The 19,030-nt window shown below is 43.7% G+C and overlaps 1 protein-coding gene across 1 annotated transcript in view; it reads right to left on the bottom strand.

Annotated features, from left to right (window-relative positions):
- MDH1B (malate dehydrogenase 1B) overlaps nt 1-19,030 on the bottom strand; it is a 105,294-nt gene that overhangs the window by 34,446 nt on the left and 51,818 nt on the right. The window contains exons 7-9 of the mRNA XM_040441049.1: nt 17,017-17,171; nt 16,341-16,480; nt 15,203-15,278 (exon numbers count right to left, since the gene is read on the bottom strand). Coding sequence (XP_040296983.1) covers nt 15,203-15,278; nt 16,341-16,480; nt 17,017-17,171 — 371 coding nt within the window. The remainder of the gene's footprint in view (nt 1-15,202; nt 15,279-16,340; nt 16,481-17,016; nt 17,172-19,030) is intronic.

Below are 19,030 nucleotides of genomic sequence, written 5' to 3'. Positions count from 1 at the left end.
ACCCTGATGGAGTAGATCCCCCCGCATAGGAAGGATCCTGGAGGGAGTATTTCTGGAGAGATGTGAACCAGCTCCTCTTCCGCCATAGGGGAGCGAATACGATCACCGTGGCCTTATCCTGGCAAATTTTCTGGATTACCTTCGGAATCAAGGGAAGTGGAGGGAAGGCATAGCATAGTTTCCAATGCCAACGGATGGCGAAGGCGTCCAAGGCATGAGTTCTGTCCCTGGGGTTTAAGGAACAGAATGTCTTCACCTTTGAGTTTACCCTGGTGGCGAATAGATCCACGTCGGGCATCCCCCACTTTTCTACCACTAACCTGAATGTCTCTGAGCTTAGGGACCATTCTGTATGATCGATCCTGTGGCGGCTGAGGAAATCCGCTTCCCGATTCAGCGTTCCTTTCAGATGAACTGCAGAGATGGAGGCCACTTTCTGCTCCGCCCATGAATTTTTTTTCGTTGTCAGCGTTTGAAGAGTTGTTGACCGCGTTCTACCTTGATGAGAGAGATAAGCGATGGCAGTAGTGTTGTATGATAGCACTTTTATATGGTGAAGACATAGTATTCCCTCTGCTGCCTTCAATGCTTCCCAAACTGCTCTCAGTTCCCTGAAATTTGACGACTGGGATTTGATAAATTGTGGCCAGGTGCCCTGAAAGAGATGATCCCCTACCTTTGCGCCCCAGCCGGACAGACTTGCGTCCGTTACTACTTGTATTAGCAGAGTTTTCTGCCAGGAAGTCCCCTTGGATACGTTTTCGTGGTTCTTCCACCAATTTAGAGACTGAAGTACTCGGATTGGTGGGATCACTTGATTATCCAGAGAGGATTGATGCCTGTTCCAGACGCCCAGGATCCAAGACTGAAGAGGTCTGAAGTGAATCTGGCACCAGGGAACTGCCGGAATACAGGATGTTAACAGACCTAGCAGACTCATTGCCTCTATCTTTGAGCATGACCTTCTTTTCTGAAAGGATTAGATTTTTTGCTGAAGAATCGATATCTTGTCTTGGGGTAGGAGTCCAGAATCATGCCCAAAAATCAAACTTTTCTCGAAGGGGTGAGGACGGACTTGTTTTCGTTTACAATCCACCCGAGGTTGTTTAGGATGGAGAGAAAATATTTCAGATTTGAGTTGATCTGATTGAGATCTTCGCTGATCAGAAGAAAGTCGTCCAAGTAGGGAACTACCATAAGTCTCCTGACGAAGGCAACCATCTCTACCACCACCTTGGTAAAGATTCTCGGGGCCGATGAGATCCCGAAGGGAAGGGCTTTAAACTGATAGTGATGAATTTTTCCCGTTACATCCTGGATTGCAAATCGGAGAAAACTCTGTGAATCGGAATATGGTAATAAGCGTCTCGCAGATCTATTGTACACATGAAGACGTCTTTGTTTAAAAGTGGTATCGTAGATGCAAGAATTTCCATCCTGAATTTCCGGTAAAGAATAAACTTGTTTAAGGGTTTCAGGTTTATGATTGTTCGGAATGTGCCTTCTTTTTTCTTGATTAGGAATAATGTTGAATAGTATCCCCGGCCTCTTTCTGGAGGTGGAACTGGGGAGATTACATTCATCTGATGAAGATTCTGGACTCCCTGCCAAAGGTTGGGTTGAAATTGTGTCAGTGAAAATTTGTTTGGGGGTTTTGAACACCACTCTATTTGATAGCCTGTACCGACTATTTTGGAGACCCAGGGATTTTGGGAAATAGATTCCCATTCCACCAGGAATTTTGAGAGTCTTCCCCCCACTCCGGCGTCATTGCTTGTCGGAATGGTTTCTGGTGGGAGGATTGACCCCTTCCTCTTCCCCCTTTGGGATAACTCCAGCGCCCCGACTTCCCTTTCCCCCTGTAGCTTTTCTCTTGACCAGAGGAAGAGCGAAAGGGAAATCTGCACCTAAACGGACGATCTTCCGGAAACCCTTTCTTTTAGTCAGCGGCTTTTTCTAAAATCTTATCTAGTACTGGGTCGAAAACATATTCCCCGGAAAAGGGTATAGAGCAAAGTTTTAATTTTGAAGTTTTGTCCCCAGACCAGCACTTCATCCAAAGTGCCCGTCTGGCCTAGTTGGAAAGTGCCGCATCTCTGGCGGAGAATCGGACCGACTCGGCCGAGGCATCCGCCAGGAAAGCCGTGGCAGATTTTAAAAGAGGAAGGGAATTGAGGATTTCTTCTCTAGACGTTTTATTTTTTATATGGTCTTCTAATTCTCCCAGCCAGAGAAACATGGATCTAGCGACTGAGGTAGCCGCAATGCTAGTTTTAATATTAAACATGGCAGCCTCCCAAGACTTCCTGAGGAGGCTGTCGGCTTTGCGATCCATAGAATCTTTCAGTTGGGAGGCATCCTCAAATGGAAGGGATGTCTTTTTGTTCACTTTAGCAACCTGAACATCTATCTTGGGGATCTCATTGAAGATCTTGGATTCCTCAGGATCAAATAGTAATCTATTTTTAACCCCTTAGGGATGCATGACGTACCGATACGGCATGTTTCCCGAGTCCTTAAGGACCCATGACGTACCGGTACGTCATGAGTTTAAAATAAGATTGCGGCGCCCCGGGGGTTAATCCGAACGGGATGCCGGCTGAAATCATTCAGCCGGCATCCTGTCACAACGCCGGGGTAGGTCATGTGACCCCCCCGTATCGGCGATCGCAGCAAACCACAGGTCAATTCAGACCTGCGGTTTGCTGCGCTTTTAGCCGATTCTCTGACCGCGGGGATCAAACTTTAAAATACCCAAAATAAAGTTTTATTAACCCCCCCCTGCACCCCTGAATGATATTATGTGGGCGGGTGGTGCAGGGGGGGTGTCGCAGGCGGTGCGGGAGGCGGGCGGTGCGGCAGGCGGGATCGCGATCCCCCGCCCGCCTCCCCTTGAATAATCGTTGTACGGATAATCCGTACAGACCGCTGTATGGAAAAGGTTAACAGCTCAGGGAGCACCCTCCCTCTCCCATCAGGGGGCTGCTGTGCCTTTGCAGCCCCCCGATGGGAGAGGGAGAGAGCCCCCAGACAGCCCCGTCCTTACCCTTCCCTGTCTGCGCAGTTGTGGCTACAACTGAGCAGACTGGGAAGGTTCCCATGGCAACAGGACGCCTTCTTAGGCATCCTGCTGTCCATGGTGCTGAACAGATCTATGCTAAAGGCATAGATCTGTTCAGACAAAGTGTAAGTAAAATACAGTACAGTACCCTATATAGTGTACTGTACTGTATTATACAGACATCAGACCCACTGGATCTTCAAGAACCAAGTGGGTCTGGGTCAAAAATCTTTTAAAAAAAAGTGAAAAAAGTTAAGATAAAAAATAAATAAAAAAAAAATAAAAAAAAATACACTACACATATTAGGTATCGCCACGTCCGTAACGACCTGATCTATAAAACGGTCATGTTACTTTCACCGCACGGTGAACGCCATAAAAAAAAAAAAAAAAAACTATGAGAAAATTTAAATTTTGCCCACCTTACTTCCCAAAAAAGGTAATAAAAGTGATCAAAAAAGTCGCATGCACTCCAAAATAGTACCAATCAAACCGTCATCTCATCCTGCAAAAATCATACCCTACCCAAGATAATCGCCCACAAACTATGGCTCTTAGACTATGGAAACACTAAAACATGATTTATTTTGTTTCAAAAATGAAATCATTGTGTAAAACTTAAATAAACAAAAAAAAAAGTATACATATTAGGTATCGACGCGTCCGTATCGACCGGCTCTATAAAAATATCACATGAACTAACCCCTCAGGTGACCACCGTAAAAAAAAAAAAAAAAACGGTGTAAAAAAAGCAATTTTTGGTCATCTTACGTCACAAAAAGTGTAATAGCAAGCGATCAAAAAGTCATATGCACCCCAAAATAGTGCCAATCAAACCGTCATCTCATCCCGCAAAAAAATGAGACCCTACTTAAGATAATCGCCCAAAAACTGAAAAAACTATGGCTCTTAGACTATGGAGACACTAAAACATTTTTTTTGTTTTAAAAATGAAATCATTGTGTAAAACTTACATAAATAAAAAAAATGGTATACATATTAGGTATCGCCACGTCCGTGACAACCTGCTCTATAAAATTACCACATGATCTAACCTGTCAGATGAATGTTGTAAATAACAAAAAAAAAAACGTGCCAAAAAATCTATTTCTTGTTACCTTGCCGCACAAAAAAGTGTAATATAGAGCAACCAAAAATCATATGTACCCTAAACTAGTACCAACAAAACTGCCACCCTATCCCGTAGTTTCTCACTTTTTTGGAGTTTCTACTCTAGGGGTGCATCAGGGGGGCTTCAAATGGGACATGGTTTAAAAAAAAACAGTCCAGCAAAATCTGCCTTCAAAAAACCGTATGGCATTCCTTTCCTTCTGCGCCCTGCCGTGTGCCCGTACAGCGGTTTACAACCACATATGGGGTGTTTCTGTAAACTACAGAATCGGGGCCATAAATAATGAGTTTTGTTTGGCTGTTAACCCTTGCTTGGTAACTGAAAAAAAAATATTAAAATGGAAAATCTTCCATTAAATCTTGTGCAACACCTAAAGGGTTAACAAAGTTTGTAAAATCAGTTTTGAATACCTTGAGGGGTTTAGTTTATAGAATTGGGTCATTTTTGGGCGGTTTCTATTATGTAAGCCTCGCAAAGTGACTTCAGACCTGTAGTGGTCCCTAAAAATTGGGTTTTTGTAAATTTCTGAAAAATTTCAAGATTTGCTTCTAAACTTCTAAGCCTTGTAACATCCCCAAAAAATAAAATATCATTCCCAAAATGCTACAAACATGAAGTAGACATATGGGGAATGTAAATTCATCACAATTTTTGGGGGTATTACTATGTATTACAGAAGTAGAGAAACTGAAACTTTGAAATTTGCGAATTTTTCAAAATTTTTGGTAAATATGGTATTTTTTTATGCAAAAAAAATTTCTTTTTTGACCCAATTTTAGCAGTGTCATGAAGTACAATATGTGACGAAAAAACAATCTCAGAACGGCCTGGATAAGTCAAAGCGTTTTAAAGTTATCAGCACTTAAAGTGACACTGGTCAAATTTGCAAAAAATGGCCAAGTCCTTAAGGTGAAATAGGGCTGAGTCCTTAAGGGGTTATAGGAAGTAGAGACTCCCAGACGTCTTTCAGGGTCTGCCCATTCTTCTAGAACCATATCTTTAATACTTTCATTTATGGGAAACACGCGTGTTTTTTTAATTCTCAATACCCTAAACATCTCTTCCTGTACGGAATGGGTACGTTGTACTTCCTCCACCCCTATTGTGGATCTGACCGCTCTTAATAGGTCGGACATATCTTCTATAGAAAAATAGTATCCACGGCCACTATCTACCGAATCTGAATCAGAGACTCTTTCCCCCTCTTCCCATGACCTGGCTGAGTGGACGCTCTTGTCGGCTATGGTTTCAGAGTCAGAAGGGGAAGGTGACCTAACACGCTTTCTCTTGGGTAGCGGTAAATCGGGGGGGATTAGCAGATAGGTGGGCTAGAGATGAACGAATCATAGATTTAAGTTCTTCCTTCAGAGAGGGTGCTTCGTCACGTACAATATTAGATATACAATTTTTGCACAGCTTCTTGGGATAATTGTCAGGAAGTTTGCCACTACAGGAGATACATCTGAGGGATCTCTTGATCTTTTTTGGGGTTTCTTTAGACACCTAAAAGGAGGAGAAGGTAGCTATAAGGGAATGATCAGAAGAAATGGCAAAAATAGGGGGGGGGGGGGCAGCCAGAGCTGAGGAGAAACTTCCACGTGAAAGATTTGCGCAACAAAGGGGGAACCTCCCTAGGGATGGAGAGGAGACCCATAGCATTCTTAGACTGGGGAACAATACTCTCCCCCCCCCCTTTTTCCTTATTGCAGGAGAGGGGGATCAGCAGACTCCCTGACCAAGCAATAATACCCCCCGGATGGGACTCACGGATGGTGGCAGCATTGGTTTGGGCTCTCTAGGGGATCGCTCTGCCCCAGACATTGTGGCCGGATGCTTTCGCCCTCTTCATCGCCGAGGATTGGTGAGGGGCTCCTATATTCCTCAGGAGCATCCACTGAATGTCCAGGGCTCGGTCTTGAGCCGGGCCGGACGCCGCCTACATCACTTCCGGAGCGCCGGAAGTGATGTCACACATATGCGCCACGGGCACTGAGCGCGCAACCCTGCTGAACCCTCAGTAGCCCAGGAGGGAGTCGTCGCCCTGGGACCAGGCGCCGGATCACCTGGAACGAGTATACCCCACACACCCCTGCCCAGCGTTAGTACTGGGAACGCGGGAGGGCAGGGGGAAGCCATGCAGGATGCCAGCGATTTCAAAGTTAAAACTAAAAAACGTCCTGGTTCCTTAGCTTCATCTCCCTGCATACAGGGAGACCTTTCTCTGCCCTGTCCTCTGTAGGGACAGGAAACACTGGTGTTGGTGGTGGGAGGGGGGTATTTAACCTTTCTCTGTTCCTGCCCCTACAGAGGTCAGGGGTCAATCTCCTTGTATGCTGTCGTGATGATGCTATGGAAAAAAAGGTCGGCGTTCATGCCAGCCTCACTGCTCATGCCTGCATCCTCCACCAATTGTGGGGTTTCGCTCTGGTAGACAGGATTAGCGGACGCAGTATAGAGGCAACAACAAGTTCTTTGGATCAAACAGTTCAGTGTTTTATTCACACTTTAGGCAAGTGACAAAACAAGCAGTCATAATCAAACAAAAATTCACCTTGCGGAGTTGGTAGTAATTCACACCATGCGGCAATTCTGCCTCAAAGAGTCCTTGACCATAGCAGCACCAACCTGTTTTCACGTCAAACAGGTAGCAAGCCTTCATCCAGACACAAGGCTCCCAGATCCCAACACAGAGAGCCGGCTTCTAAGCCCATCTGCCTATTTAAGGACAGCCGGGTGCTGCCAAAACCTGGACCGGCACTTAAAATCCGGTCCGGTATTTGACCTCACCTGGCTGTAAATCTGCCCAGCAGCACATGCTGGGAAAAAATACCTGTTTTCCCAGACAAAACCTCTCACTGTGTCACAGCACCAACTGCAGACAATGTAGGAGATGTCTGCACCAACTGTGGATAATTTAGGAGAGGTCTGCACCATTGCCTCCCAGCTAAAGGTCCCGAGTGCAGAGGTTGTAGAATGGTTTACTTCTTAGGCTACTTTCACACTCGCGTTTGGTGCGTATTCGTCTTGTATCTGCACAGATGGATCAGCACCAATAATGCAAACGCTTGTATCCGTTCATAACGGATCCGTTTGTATTATTCATTAAAAAAAAAGTCTAAGTCAAAACGGATCTGTCTTGACTTACATTGAAAGTCAATGGGGGACGGATCCATTTTCAATTGCACCATATTGTGTCACTAAAAAACTGATCCGTCTCCATTGACTTACATGGTCAAGACGGATCCGTTTGGCTCCACATAGTCAGACGGTCACCAAAACACTGCAAGCTGCGTTCTAGTGACCGTCTAAAAAACACAATGGAGACCAAACGCAGCCATATTGATGCATTTTGAACGGATCCTTATCCATTCAGAATGCATTGAGACTTAACTGATCCGTTTTGAGCAGCTTGTAAGAGCCCTGAAACGGATCTCACAAGCGGACCCAGAAACGCCAGTGTGAAAGTAGCCTTAGCGGTCAGAAGCTTTCACTCAGGTCCTTTCTGCCTATATATCTATAAGACCTTGCTTATCTACAACTTCTTTCAACTTATCTCCTGCCTCATCTCATTTGGATGTGGACTCTGTCTCTGTGATCAGGAGGATTCTGAAGATCTTTGTTTCTTAATGGCTTACCTTCATTATCAAAAGCTGTGTTAGTTAACCTTGAAATGGTTGCACCTAGGGGGGATAAGCCCAAAATGGATATATATATATATATATATATAAAAAAAAAAAAAACTCTAGGGTATTTCCTAATGATTCTATATTAAAGGGATGTATGGCAGGAATGTAGTCCCAGACAGACAGGAAGCTTTATGTAGGAGCTAGATTACAGCTGTGTGTTACAGATGCTGCATTCTCAGCTCAGCTGGGAAACCCCCCTAAGGGCTCTTTCACACCTGCGTTATTGTCTTCCGGCATAGAGTTCCGTCGTCGGGGCTCTATGCCGGAAGAATCCTGATCAGGATTATCCTAATGCATTCTGAATGGAGAGAAATCCGTTCAGGATGCATCAGGATGTCTTCAGTTCCGGTACGGAACGTTTGTTGGCCGGAGAAAATACCGCAGCATGCTGCGCTTTTTGCTCCGGCCAAAAATCCGGAACACTTGCCGCAAGGCCGGATCCGGAATTAATGCCCATTGGAAGGCATTGATCCGGATCCGGCCTTAAGCTAAACGTCGTTTCGGCGCATTGCCGGAGCCGACATTTAGCTTTTTCAGAGTGGTTACCATGGCTGCCGGGACGCTAAAGTCCTGACAGCCATGGTAAGTGTAGCGGGGAGCGGGGGAGCAGTGTACTTACCGTCCGTGCGGCTCCCCGGGCGCTCCAGAGTGACGTCAGGGCGCCCCAAGCGCATGGATCACGTGATCGCATGGATCACGTCATCCATGCGCATGGGGCGCTCTGACGTCATTCTGGAGCGCCCGGGGAGCCGCACGGACTGTAAGTATACCGCTCCCCCGCTCCCCGCTCCTACTATGGCAACCAGGACTTTAATAGCGTCCTGGGTGCCATAGTAACACTGAAAGCATTTGGAAGACGGTTCCGTCTTCAAATGCTTTCAGTACACTTGCGTTTTTCCGGATCCGGAGTGTAATTCCGGCAAGTGGAGTACACGCCGGATCCGGACAACGCAAGTGTGAAAGAGGCCTAAGGTAATATCCTAGTGGCCAGTCTGGCTAGGAAGACTTTTTTTTCTGGCAGTCAGTTATTCCCTGTCAGGGAACCTCTAGTCAGAGAGATTGTTTCCCTGATAAAACATAGTAATTCTTTGTCTATGGCAGCGTGCAAAGCGGCTTCAGTTTCCTAGTACATAGGGATGGTTTTCCCCATGAAGTCTCGCTTAGACACGGATGCCGCCGTGTGCATTCTGCATTTGCAGTTCAGAACATGCTGCATTATGATGGTAATGCCCATTCTTGTCCGCAATATGGACAAGGGTGGGACATTTTCTATCTCTTTTCAGGGCCGTGGAATGGTTGTACGGCTGTGGACGGCACACTGTGTGCTGTCCGTGTCTCTCAGTCCCATTGTAATAATGGGTCCGCATGAGATCTGCAAATTGTGGGACATAATAAGTTGGTGGTGGGCTCACACCTGGGTGGTTATGGACGGGTGCTACTAACATGCAACTTGGGTGCCCGAACCCAAAGAAAAGGTAGATATTGGGAAAAAAAGACCATTGCCAGATTCTCTGACATGAATATTTGAATATTTGTATGCTCTTGAAATATATATCATTCAGCCGATAAAATATAGGGAGAATTTATATGATTGGGATGTATGTTTATTTATATTTTTACATTTTTAGGCCTATTATTGTGTTTTTATATGTATTAAAATGTTATTTTAACGTATAAATTGGGTATTGGTCAATTATTACTATTATGTTTCCAACCTAATTTTTGGAAAAACGCAACTAGGTTGAAAAAACCGCAACGATACCGCATGCAAACCGCAATGGAGCATATTTGTCCGAAATCCGGATTTTCTAGAATACCGAATGGACTATAAAAGGTGGAGAAGGAAGACTTGCGCTTTTACCACTGAGGAAGGGGTGTAGACGCCCGGAAACGCATCTGGTGACAGGAAGAAAAGCGCCCACCTAACCCACTGGACCTTGACTAAAGATATTGCATGGCCATGCGATAAGGAAATCTACTAATACCGCTGCAGGATACAGGATACAACTACAGGTGCCACCGACAAAGTATTATCCCTACCTGCCGGATCCCGCGATACAGTGACGTCAGTAACCCGAGACTTGCGACGTGAGACGCCGTAGCAGCCGGCATCACTCGCTCCTCGTGGAAGGGCGGCTTAGCGGGGGACAATTTGGAATCAGGTAGGAACTTGAACTGTGAATTAAGTGGCGTGAAACCTACAGTCCTGGGCGGCTATATTTAATTAATTGTGGAGAGACTTTTCCGTTGAAATATATATCCACATGCACGAGGAGACCTAAATACCATTTGGAGTTATAGGAACTTTTCCTTGGAACATTCCTATTTCCGACTGCGGTTTGTGGGATTACCACTATCATAGTGGGTTATTTACTGCACAATTCTAGGCGGTATAAAGTGCCAACTTTGAACATTAACAACTTAAGGATTGCACAATTACCAATCTTCAGTGTCATTTTATGTGTTGGTACCAACTATTATTTTTATGAAGTTTTATTGTATTTGAGTGTATCTATATGAATGATTTATTGGATATTAATTAATAAATATATCCTATGGTCCAGATGGTGTGAGTGCTCACTCCTTTTTTTTCCCAAATTGTGGGACATGTTGGAAAGAAAAAGTACTTTCGTGTGAATGGGCCCTCAATGTGCTTCTGAGTTCATGTGATCCCCATAGACACTCTGTGCAGAGGGACTTTCTGTTAGTGCCATTTTATTCCTCACCAAATTCTATTTAGAATCAATCCTTGTTACAGAGGGGTCTCCTTTCCACAATATACCTCTAAGTCTAGTTTCATTCTTGTCACTTTCATTCCAAAGATCACCTAAGAGGGGCTCAGAAGGGACAGTTAGAAAAGAGTAAGTTCTAAGTGTTCAGGCTATCCAAGCGCTAGAAGGTAGAAACTTGGAACAGGTAAACATCTAATTTAGGAGCCAGGCTTCCGGTGGAAGCAAGATTACAAAACCTTTTCTCAAATGGTGCAATGATTACGTCAGACACCTAGATAAAATATTGTATCCAAGTTACTCCCTCGGGTTAAAGAAATTGCCCCCCAAGGCAAATAAGTCAACCCTTCACAAAGCCTCATATGGTGGTTGTTTCAGGACTTCACAGGAAAATATTGACCTTTTTCCCAGGAAATGTCTGGGGTCTTTTCAAGAGTGGACGCAGTGCCAAAGCCATAGGTAAGATGGAGGCTAGATCTGACGGAAAAATTTAATGATGTGAATTTCTGTTTTCTTATCAACATTTGCCAGCAGGACGATTTTATGGCCATCACTCACCAGGGTTTCTCATCTTCAATTCACTGGCCTTTGGTTTCTCATCATTGCCTGGTGTTTTTACTAAGTTAGTTGTGGCACTAACTCAACCCTTAGCTTCTAGTTAGACTCCAGAAACTGGTTGCTTAAGCTCTCACAGGAGCAGATCTAGAAATCAAGGTGGATGCGAGATCTAAGGTCCCATCACCAAGTGTCAGTCAGGACCCAGTGGAGTAACTAGAAATAATGGCCCCACAGCAAATATTTGAACAGGGCTCCCCTGAGCAACTCTCTGTAGGTCACTCCTCCTCCCTTACAACCGCCACTCCTGTCGCTAGTCAAGGTCGCTATCAGATCAGGCCAGGCAGACGCTCTGTCTACAAATATATACTTTCCTGACCTCTTGTATAGAAGCCGTAACATGGGCATTAGTGTACATTGCAAACCAGCACTGTTTCAGGAAGGAACCAATGTTTATCAAGTCTGGTTTGTCTTGTGGTAATCAAGCCAGAAACTCGGGAAGACCTATCTTGATGGCTCTGTCCAAGAAATACTGAAGATTTTTCTGGCTATTCCAATAACTCTGGTCAGTACACTTCCACATTCTTCGAGTTCAGGGGAGATTTTCTCCTCAAGAGATGTATCTGTGATCCAATATCAGAGACCTTGGAGCAATATATCTAGCTTTTCATTTAGGGCAGGCTCAAGAATCAATCAGTGGTGGAGCAAACAGATAATATCTCCACCACGTGCTATATCAACAATTGGCACAGGACTCGCTCTTATCCATGGCACAGTCAATACAATTAAATTATGACTTGGGCAGTGGAATGTCAAACTGTAACAGCCATCCACATTCAAGGTATTCTGAATGTTCAGGCGGATTGGTCAAGTAGGTCACAGTTGAAGTCTCAGCGACTGTATTTTTAACAGATTGTATACAGATGGGATATCCCCATTTAGATGCAATGGGGACAGCCTCCAATACAAAGCTCAAGAAGTTCTGCTCCCTGAATCAAGCGGATCCACCAGAAAGAATAGAAGGCCTGTCTTTCATTTGGGAAGGAATTTTTAATCCAAATTTTCCTCCATTTCCCCTCATATCATGAGTGCTCAGGAAAATGTGACGAGAGTGCCAGCCATACCCGTAGTGCTCATCTGGCCAGGAGGGCATGATCCCTCACTGGCTACAACTTTTCAAAGGAAATTATTGGAGATACAGTCCAGCCTAATCTTCTGGTTCAAGCAGGCCTACAGCATCCACACTGGAGATGTTTCATCTTACAGCCTGGAATCTGACAGTTTAGGACTGAAGATGGACTTGTAAGATGTGGTGGTGGAAACTTTGCAGAATCCTGATCTGTCTAAAGTCTTACATTTTTTTTACAGGAAGGTTTTCAGTTTGGGTTAAAACCTAAAACTGTAAGGGCTCTTTCACACGAGCGGATGAGGTGCGTGGAATCTGCTGCATGAAAGACAGCCAAGCCCCGCTCTGGACAGCAGAGACACGGAGTATTAACATGATTGATAATGCTCCGTGCCTCTCTGTGATCTTTTTACTACAAAATCACAGTGACAATTTTATCTCGCTGTGAATTTGTAGTAAAAAGGTCACAGAGAGGCACAGAGCATTATCAATTATGTTAATGCTCCGTGTCTCTGCTGTCCGGAGGGGGGCTTGGCTGTCTTTCACAAATCGGATTCCTCGCACGGCATCCGCTCATGTGAAAGAGCCCTAAGAGTGCATTTCACAGCTGCCACTGCTTGCATAGATGGAGCCTTCTTGCATTCATGCATTTTTTACGTTCTTTATTCAATTTAAATTAATTGGTTAAGCCTCCTATTCCAGCCTGTGATCGGGCTGTTCTCATCAGGACCCTGGTTGAATCTCTATTTCAGCTTTTTACAGAAGTACCACTAATATTTTATTTGTTGGCAATTGCATCAGCCAAGAAGGTGTCAGACTTTGCAAGCTTTATCATGGGCCATATCTGAAAGTACATCAAGAAGACTTGATTTTAAGGTTGATGCCCTATATCCTACCAAAGGTCTGATATGACATAAATATAAGTTAAGAAATTCATCTATCAGAATCCTCAATCAGCAGAACAAGACAAGCTTTATCAATCATTGAAGAACCAGGGTCCTTCAGGTCGGCTTACCAGCTGTTTATAGAGAGGTATAAAAGCCAGCAAGCCTACACTGCTTGGATTAACAATACTATTAAAGTCTGCTTCTAAATTTCAAGTACTCCAGTTACCAGGTGGAGTTGAACCACACTCAACTCGGTCCACTTAGTCGCTTGGGAAGAGAAAAGAGGAAAAAAAATAAAAGGCATTGGATTAAATATGCAGGGCCGCTACATGGTCTTCTCCATGCACCTTTACATAACAATATAAGTTGGATGTTTCTGGTGCTTGCGATTCAGCCTTTGACAGACAAATGATTCTTAAGGCTGCGATTTCAACCCCCCCCCCTCCTTTGTTTAATACTGCTTTTCAGATCCCTTTAAGTGTGCTGCCTGAAGGACGATAAGTAAAGTCTAAATTTGTTTACCGAAATGTATCTTTCCTTGAGTCCAAAGGCAGTACCTCCCTGAAAAAAGACATTGCTTGGAAAAAACACGTCTGCCTAGTGGTGTGCACTCCTTTATAGGGGGGGTTAATTAGTCTGATTTACTAATGATTTATCTTCTGTCCTAGATGGAAGGAGCAAGACATTAACCCTTTGTGTGTGCTGCCTTTGGACTCAAGGAAAGGAAAATTTTGGTAAGCAAATTTAAACTATATCTATTTATCTCCTATCTATCTATCTATCTATCTATCTATCTATCTATCTATCTATCTATCTATCTATTGTGTGTGATATTGCCCATTTTGCTGTATATCTAAAGAGTGGATAAAGGGAATATGTCACTTTAATAAACATTCAGTGTTCATAACTGTTGTACCATTTACTGCATTTTGAAAGGGACGCTGTCAGCTAATTGTCTCCATTCAAGCTGCTTGAATAGCATTGTAGTTAATATACACAGTTCACAAATGGTACCTTTGCTTCCCTTCTCTGCGGCTGTGTGGCTGAAAAAACTTACTTTGAAGTGATATGCTAATAAACTCGCAGGTTGCCAGGGGCGTCTTCTATTGCTGCAAGTGCCCAGGCCCGCTCGCTATTACTCGTCATTAACGTCTCCCCATCTTTCTGTAAGCCAGCCCAGCGTCCTGCTTATGTCACTGTCCTGAAACCTGCGCCTGTGCACATCACTGCCAGGCCCGGGCTTGCGCTGCCCACTGCATCAATGATTGGATTGTGCACGGAAGAGGGTATTGTACGGCACATGCCCAGGCCCGGCAGTGATGTGCACAGGCATGGGACTAAAAGGAGCAGAGAGAGTGACATAAGGACACTGGGCTGGCCACTGTTTGTGAACTGTGTATATGAACTACAATGCAATTCAAGCAGTTTGACTGGAAAAAAATAGCTAATAGACTCCTTTGAAGCACTGCCCCTTGGTTATACAGGTCTTCTTCCCAAACAACCCCCATCTCTTGGCCCATAAACAGCCGCTGATGGAGGGGCACAGACTTAAGCCTGTCCATCAGTGCCTAGATTTCTTTTATGCAAGCACAAATGAAAGGTACAGTAGATGAAGTCTTTATCTTTCAGACGAAGTGCATTGCGAGACGCTGATAGATGGTGTTTCATCACGTACCCTCCCTCAGAGGCCGTTTTTAGGATGACAGCGGCCCAAATATTAGTTGATTACAAAGACGATTACAAAGAAAATCCTGACTTAGGCCTCTCATCCAGCTAAGCCAGTATTCTCTGCTCTGCACTGATGAGGGGCAATCACCCCGAAACAGCTGTCTGCAGATGAGGTGCTGGCTTATTTATTATCCAAGTCATGTCTCAAGGCCTGTTTAAAAGGTGGAACATTGACTCATAAGATAGCTGCATTACATCTGGTGGCATTAGAGGCAGAGCTTGTTAAGAGCTCATTTGCATGGCTTTCTTCAAAGAATATGTCTAGACATTTATAAATGCTACACATTCTAACTATTACCAATGACTTCTTCTTCTTTTGCTTCCTCCAATCCAAATGTTAGTTCTTGGGAAATTCCAAAAGCAATGTTTTTTTCCTGAAATAAAGATATAATATTGTTGAATAGTAAAATATATCACGTAATGCTTCTTTCTCAAAACATATTATGTGTTGTACACCAGTAAGGCAGAAACCATAGAAGATCATGCAGTGGTATTTGTCTGGCTGAATCCCGGCTTATTTGTCGGGTAACGGATAGATCTACGCCGAACGCCATTATAGGCAATGGGGCCAGCAGGCATTCCGGTAATGTCCATGCAATAGATAGCTCCCTCTGCCAGACGGCCGGCTGGATCTATACATATGCATTCTGATTGTCCATATTGCCTCCTTTGCTGACTTGATTCATTTTTCCATCACATTATACACTGCTCACTTCCAGAGGTTACGACCACCCTACAGTCCAGCAGTGGTGGTCATGTTTGCACACTATAGAAAAAAGCTTCAGCCTCTCTGGTGGCCGGGACCGTGGGACTTCACATAGGCAAACATGAGCAGCACCTCCCATCCCGGCCACCTCATATCACGAGCAGTGTATAATGTAATGGGAAAATGAATCCAGCCAGCAAAGGAGACAATATGGATAATTACAATACATTAGTGCCTTGTATTAATTTTGTCTATATGATAAATGTCATTTGCTAAAGTGATAGATATGCTGTACTGCAGTCAGAGGGGGACCTGTAGTTTGGAGATGTTCATTGACTTCCACAGGCAAGTGTTCTAAACATAATTGTGCAAGAAGGGGAAGGAGGGGCGCTGTGACTATCACCTATTGTGAATGACAGATCCTGTGTTTTCTATGTATAGGTGTTATCTGTCATTGTAATCCTGTCTGTCATAGTGAAAAGTGACTTCTACAGAACAGGAAGAGTCTACCTATTATGAGGCTGAGTGATCAAAAATATGATGATTTTTACATTTTTTTTAAACATAGATAACATGGGAAAAAAAACAAAGAAAAAACACCAACAGTCTTAGAAAATATAATTAACATAAAAATACAATTTAAACAGTAGTTAATTTTCTGAACACGCATTCCCTTGAAAACCGAGTTTGCATGATTATTCACAATTGGGAATTGTATCTGATCCTGTACCTTGATTAACTCAGCTGCTGCTTGTAACATGGCGTCTCTGGCATCTTCCGGAATTGCTACCTGTGTGCATACCTGCCAGTTCCCATTCTGGAATTTAACTGGCATGGAGTAAACAATATCAGCTGGAAGATTAAAAAATCCTAAAAGTAATAGAAAAACGAAAGTCAGCATAGTCACTGGAGTGATGAGCCCAGCAGGGAGAGGGGCATTATCAGAGCAGCCTCCCACAAGAGTTTACATACAAAATCGCTAAATATAAATAAAAATATATTAAAATAAAGCTATTTCAGTAGGTTTAGTCAGATCCACACCTTTTCCCCCCAACCATTTATTAATTAAAACTGCCTACAAGCAAATAATATACAATGCATGAAAACAGTTAGGAAGTATCCTGTAATTGTGCAAATCGTGCTACATTTAATATATTGAGTTTTGACAGGGGTTGATATGATATGAACGTTATGGAGGGGTGACCCACCCAAGCATCAATTCCAATACAATCAAGAGCTGCTTAAAAGTGCAGCTCCCACTCTGGAGGGCTTTGTGCAGCCATTTATTATATGGTGGTCAATTCATATTAATGTAATAAAAGTGTAGCTGTAGATAATACCCACTGGCAATGTCAGCGGATCAGTGGGGTGATCAGCCGATTATTAGGGTACGCTTTATCTCCTACCTTCATTGAGGACACCAAGTGAAACAATCCCTTCAGCATCTGAATCATGTTGCCAATAGGACAAGACAGTGGCAATGGAGTGGGCAGCTGAAAGGCCGGAGCGATGTTCCTTTCGTTTTTTCCACTCTGTGACAATCTCGTTTTTCAACCATTTCCTGTAAGTAAAATGGACTGATATTACTGCACAAAAACATTAAAATGCTAACACCACAAAGCTCTCACTCCCTCTGATCTTGATATACAGTAGAAAAATTATTTTCTGTTGCCTGTTCCTTATTCATGGCCAAACAACTGAAGCAATCTGAACCAAATTTGGCATATAGGTAAATCAGGTTTTAGACCAGCTTTTAACTCTTTAGGACCATTCTTGAGATATTGACAAAAAAAAATAAAAAAATTTAATTACAAAACCAAATATGCCTCCACCACATGACCCATATTAGGCAGTAGAAGCTTGCAGATCCTTTAATCTTAATGTCCCTTTACAAGGGAGGATGTACCAGCAGATTGTCTTGGAGGGAAGCGTTTCTTCTCGAGAGATGAGCCTGTTTGCCGTCAGCAGATTGTGTTTACACAGCGCGATCTGCTGCCGGCAATGATTTTTGTGTTTGCACAAATTATCCAGTTACTCAGTGAACAAGCATTTAGCTTGTTCATCAGGTAATCGGCGGTACATTTACACCGCCAGATCATCACTAACAAGTGTTACTATGAACGCTTGTTAGCGATCATCTATGCAATTCTCGTCCCGTATAAAGGCCCTGAATTCTTACTGACATACACACAGTCAGATAACCCCAACTGGCCAAGACACTCGCAGGTCCTTCAGTCTTCGCCTCACTGACATTGTCATAGCGCACTGTGGATGTCACTGTTATCGAAGCACTGTGGGTGTTACTGTTATGGGTTCACAGTGGATGTCACTGTTATGGGGGCACTGTGGATATCTTTTAACCATACAAACAATCAACAAACGATATAGACAAAACAGACCTGTGCAAAGCTGGGTTCATTCTTCTGGAAAATTATAAAATGAACCCCTTAAAGGGGTTGTCCGGGTTCAGAGCTAAACCCGGACATATCCCCATTTTCACCCATGCAGCCCCCCTGACTTGAGTATCGGAGCAGTTCATGCTCCGATGCTCTCCTTTGCCCTGCGCTAAATCGCACAGGGCAAAGGCATTTTCTGGAGTTCTGGTGACGAACCGGGATCTCCATAGGGCTGCCAGGCGGAGGCTTCCACCCAGCAGTGAGCCCTGTGACGTCACCGGCACTAATGGGCGGGCTTTAGCGCTGCTCTAGCCTGTAAAACGGCGGTGACGTCACTGAACACACTGCTGGGCGGAAGCCTCCACCCGGCAGTGTGTTATTGTAAATAAAAGAGCCCTTGCCCTGTGCGATCCAGCGCAGGGCAAGTTAGAGCATCGGAGCATGAAATGCTCCGATGCTAACATCAGGGGGACTGCCTGGGTGAAATTATGGGTATGTCTGGGTTCGGAGCTTTAAAGACCCCTTTAAAGTTGCTGCCTATTTTGGATTTCAAGAAGTGCCATGTGTGTTGATATAGCCATATGGGGACTTTTTTTGCAGAATGAGTTGTGTTTCTAAATGGCATCATTTTGGGGTACATCTAACATACATAACTTTAATCATTTAGTTTGTGAGATTAAAAACAGCAATTCCGCTATGTTTTTCTGTTTTCCATTTTTATTTTCTATCAGAGCTGTGCGGGGGGCTTATTTTTTTTTATTTCAGGACAAGTTTTAGTTTTCATTGGTCCCATTTTGAGGTACATACAACTTTTTGATCAATTGTTTTTTTTTTGGGAGATTGTTTGTAAATAAAAAAGCAAATTTAGCATTATGTTTTTTTTACAATGTTCATTATACTGGTTAAAATATATGTTCTTTTTATTGCCTAGGTCATTATGGATGTGGTGATGACAAGTATGAATAATCTTTTAAAGAAATAAAGGCACTTGAAAAGGAAGTCATGCATTTTTTATCTTTTTTAC

Source organism: Bufo bufo, chromosome 7 (genome assembly GCF_905171765.1).
Source record: "Bufo bufo chromosome 7, aBufBuf1.1, whole genome shotgun sequence".
Taxonomy (NCBI): domain Eukaryota; kingdom Metazoa; phylum Chordata; class Amphibia; order Anura; family Bufonidae; genus Bufo; species Bufo bufo.
This window is presented reverse-complemented; position numbering and strand designations above follow the sequence as displayed.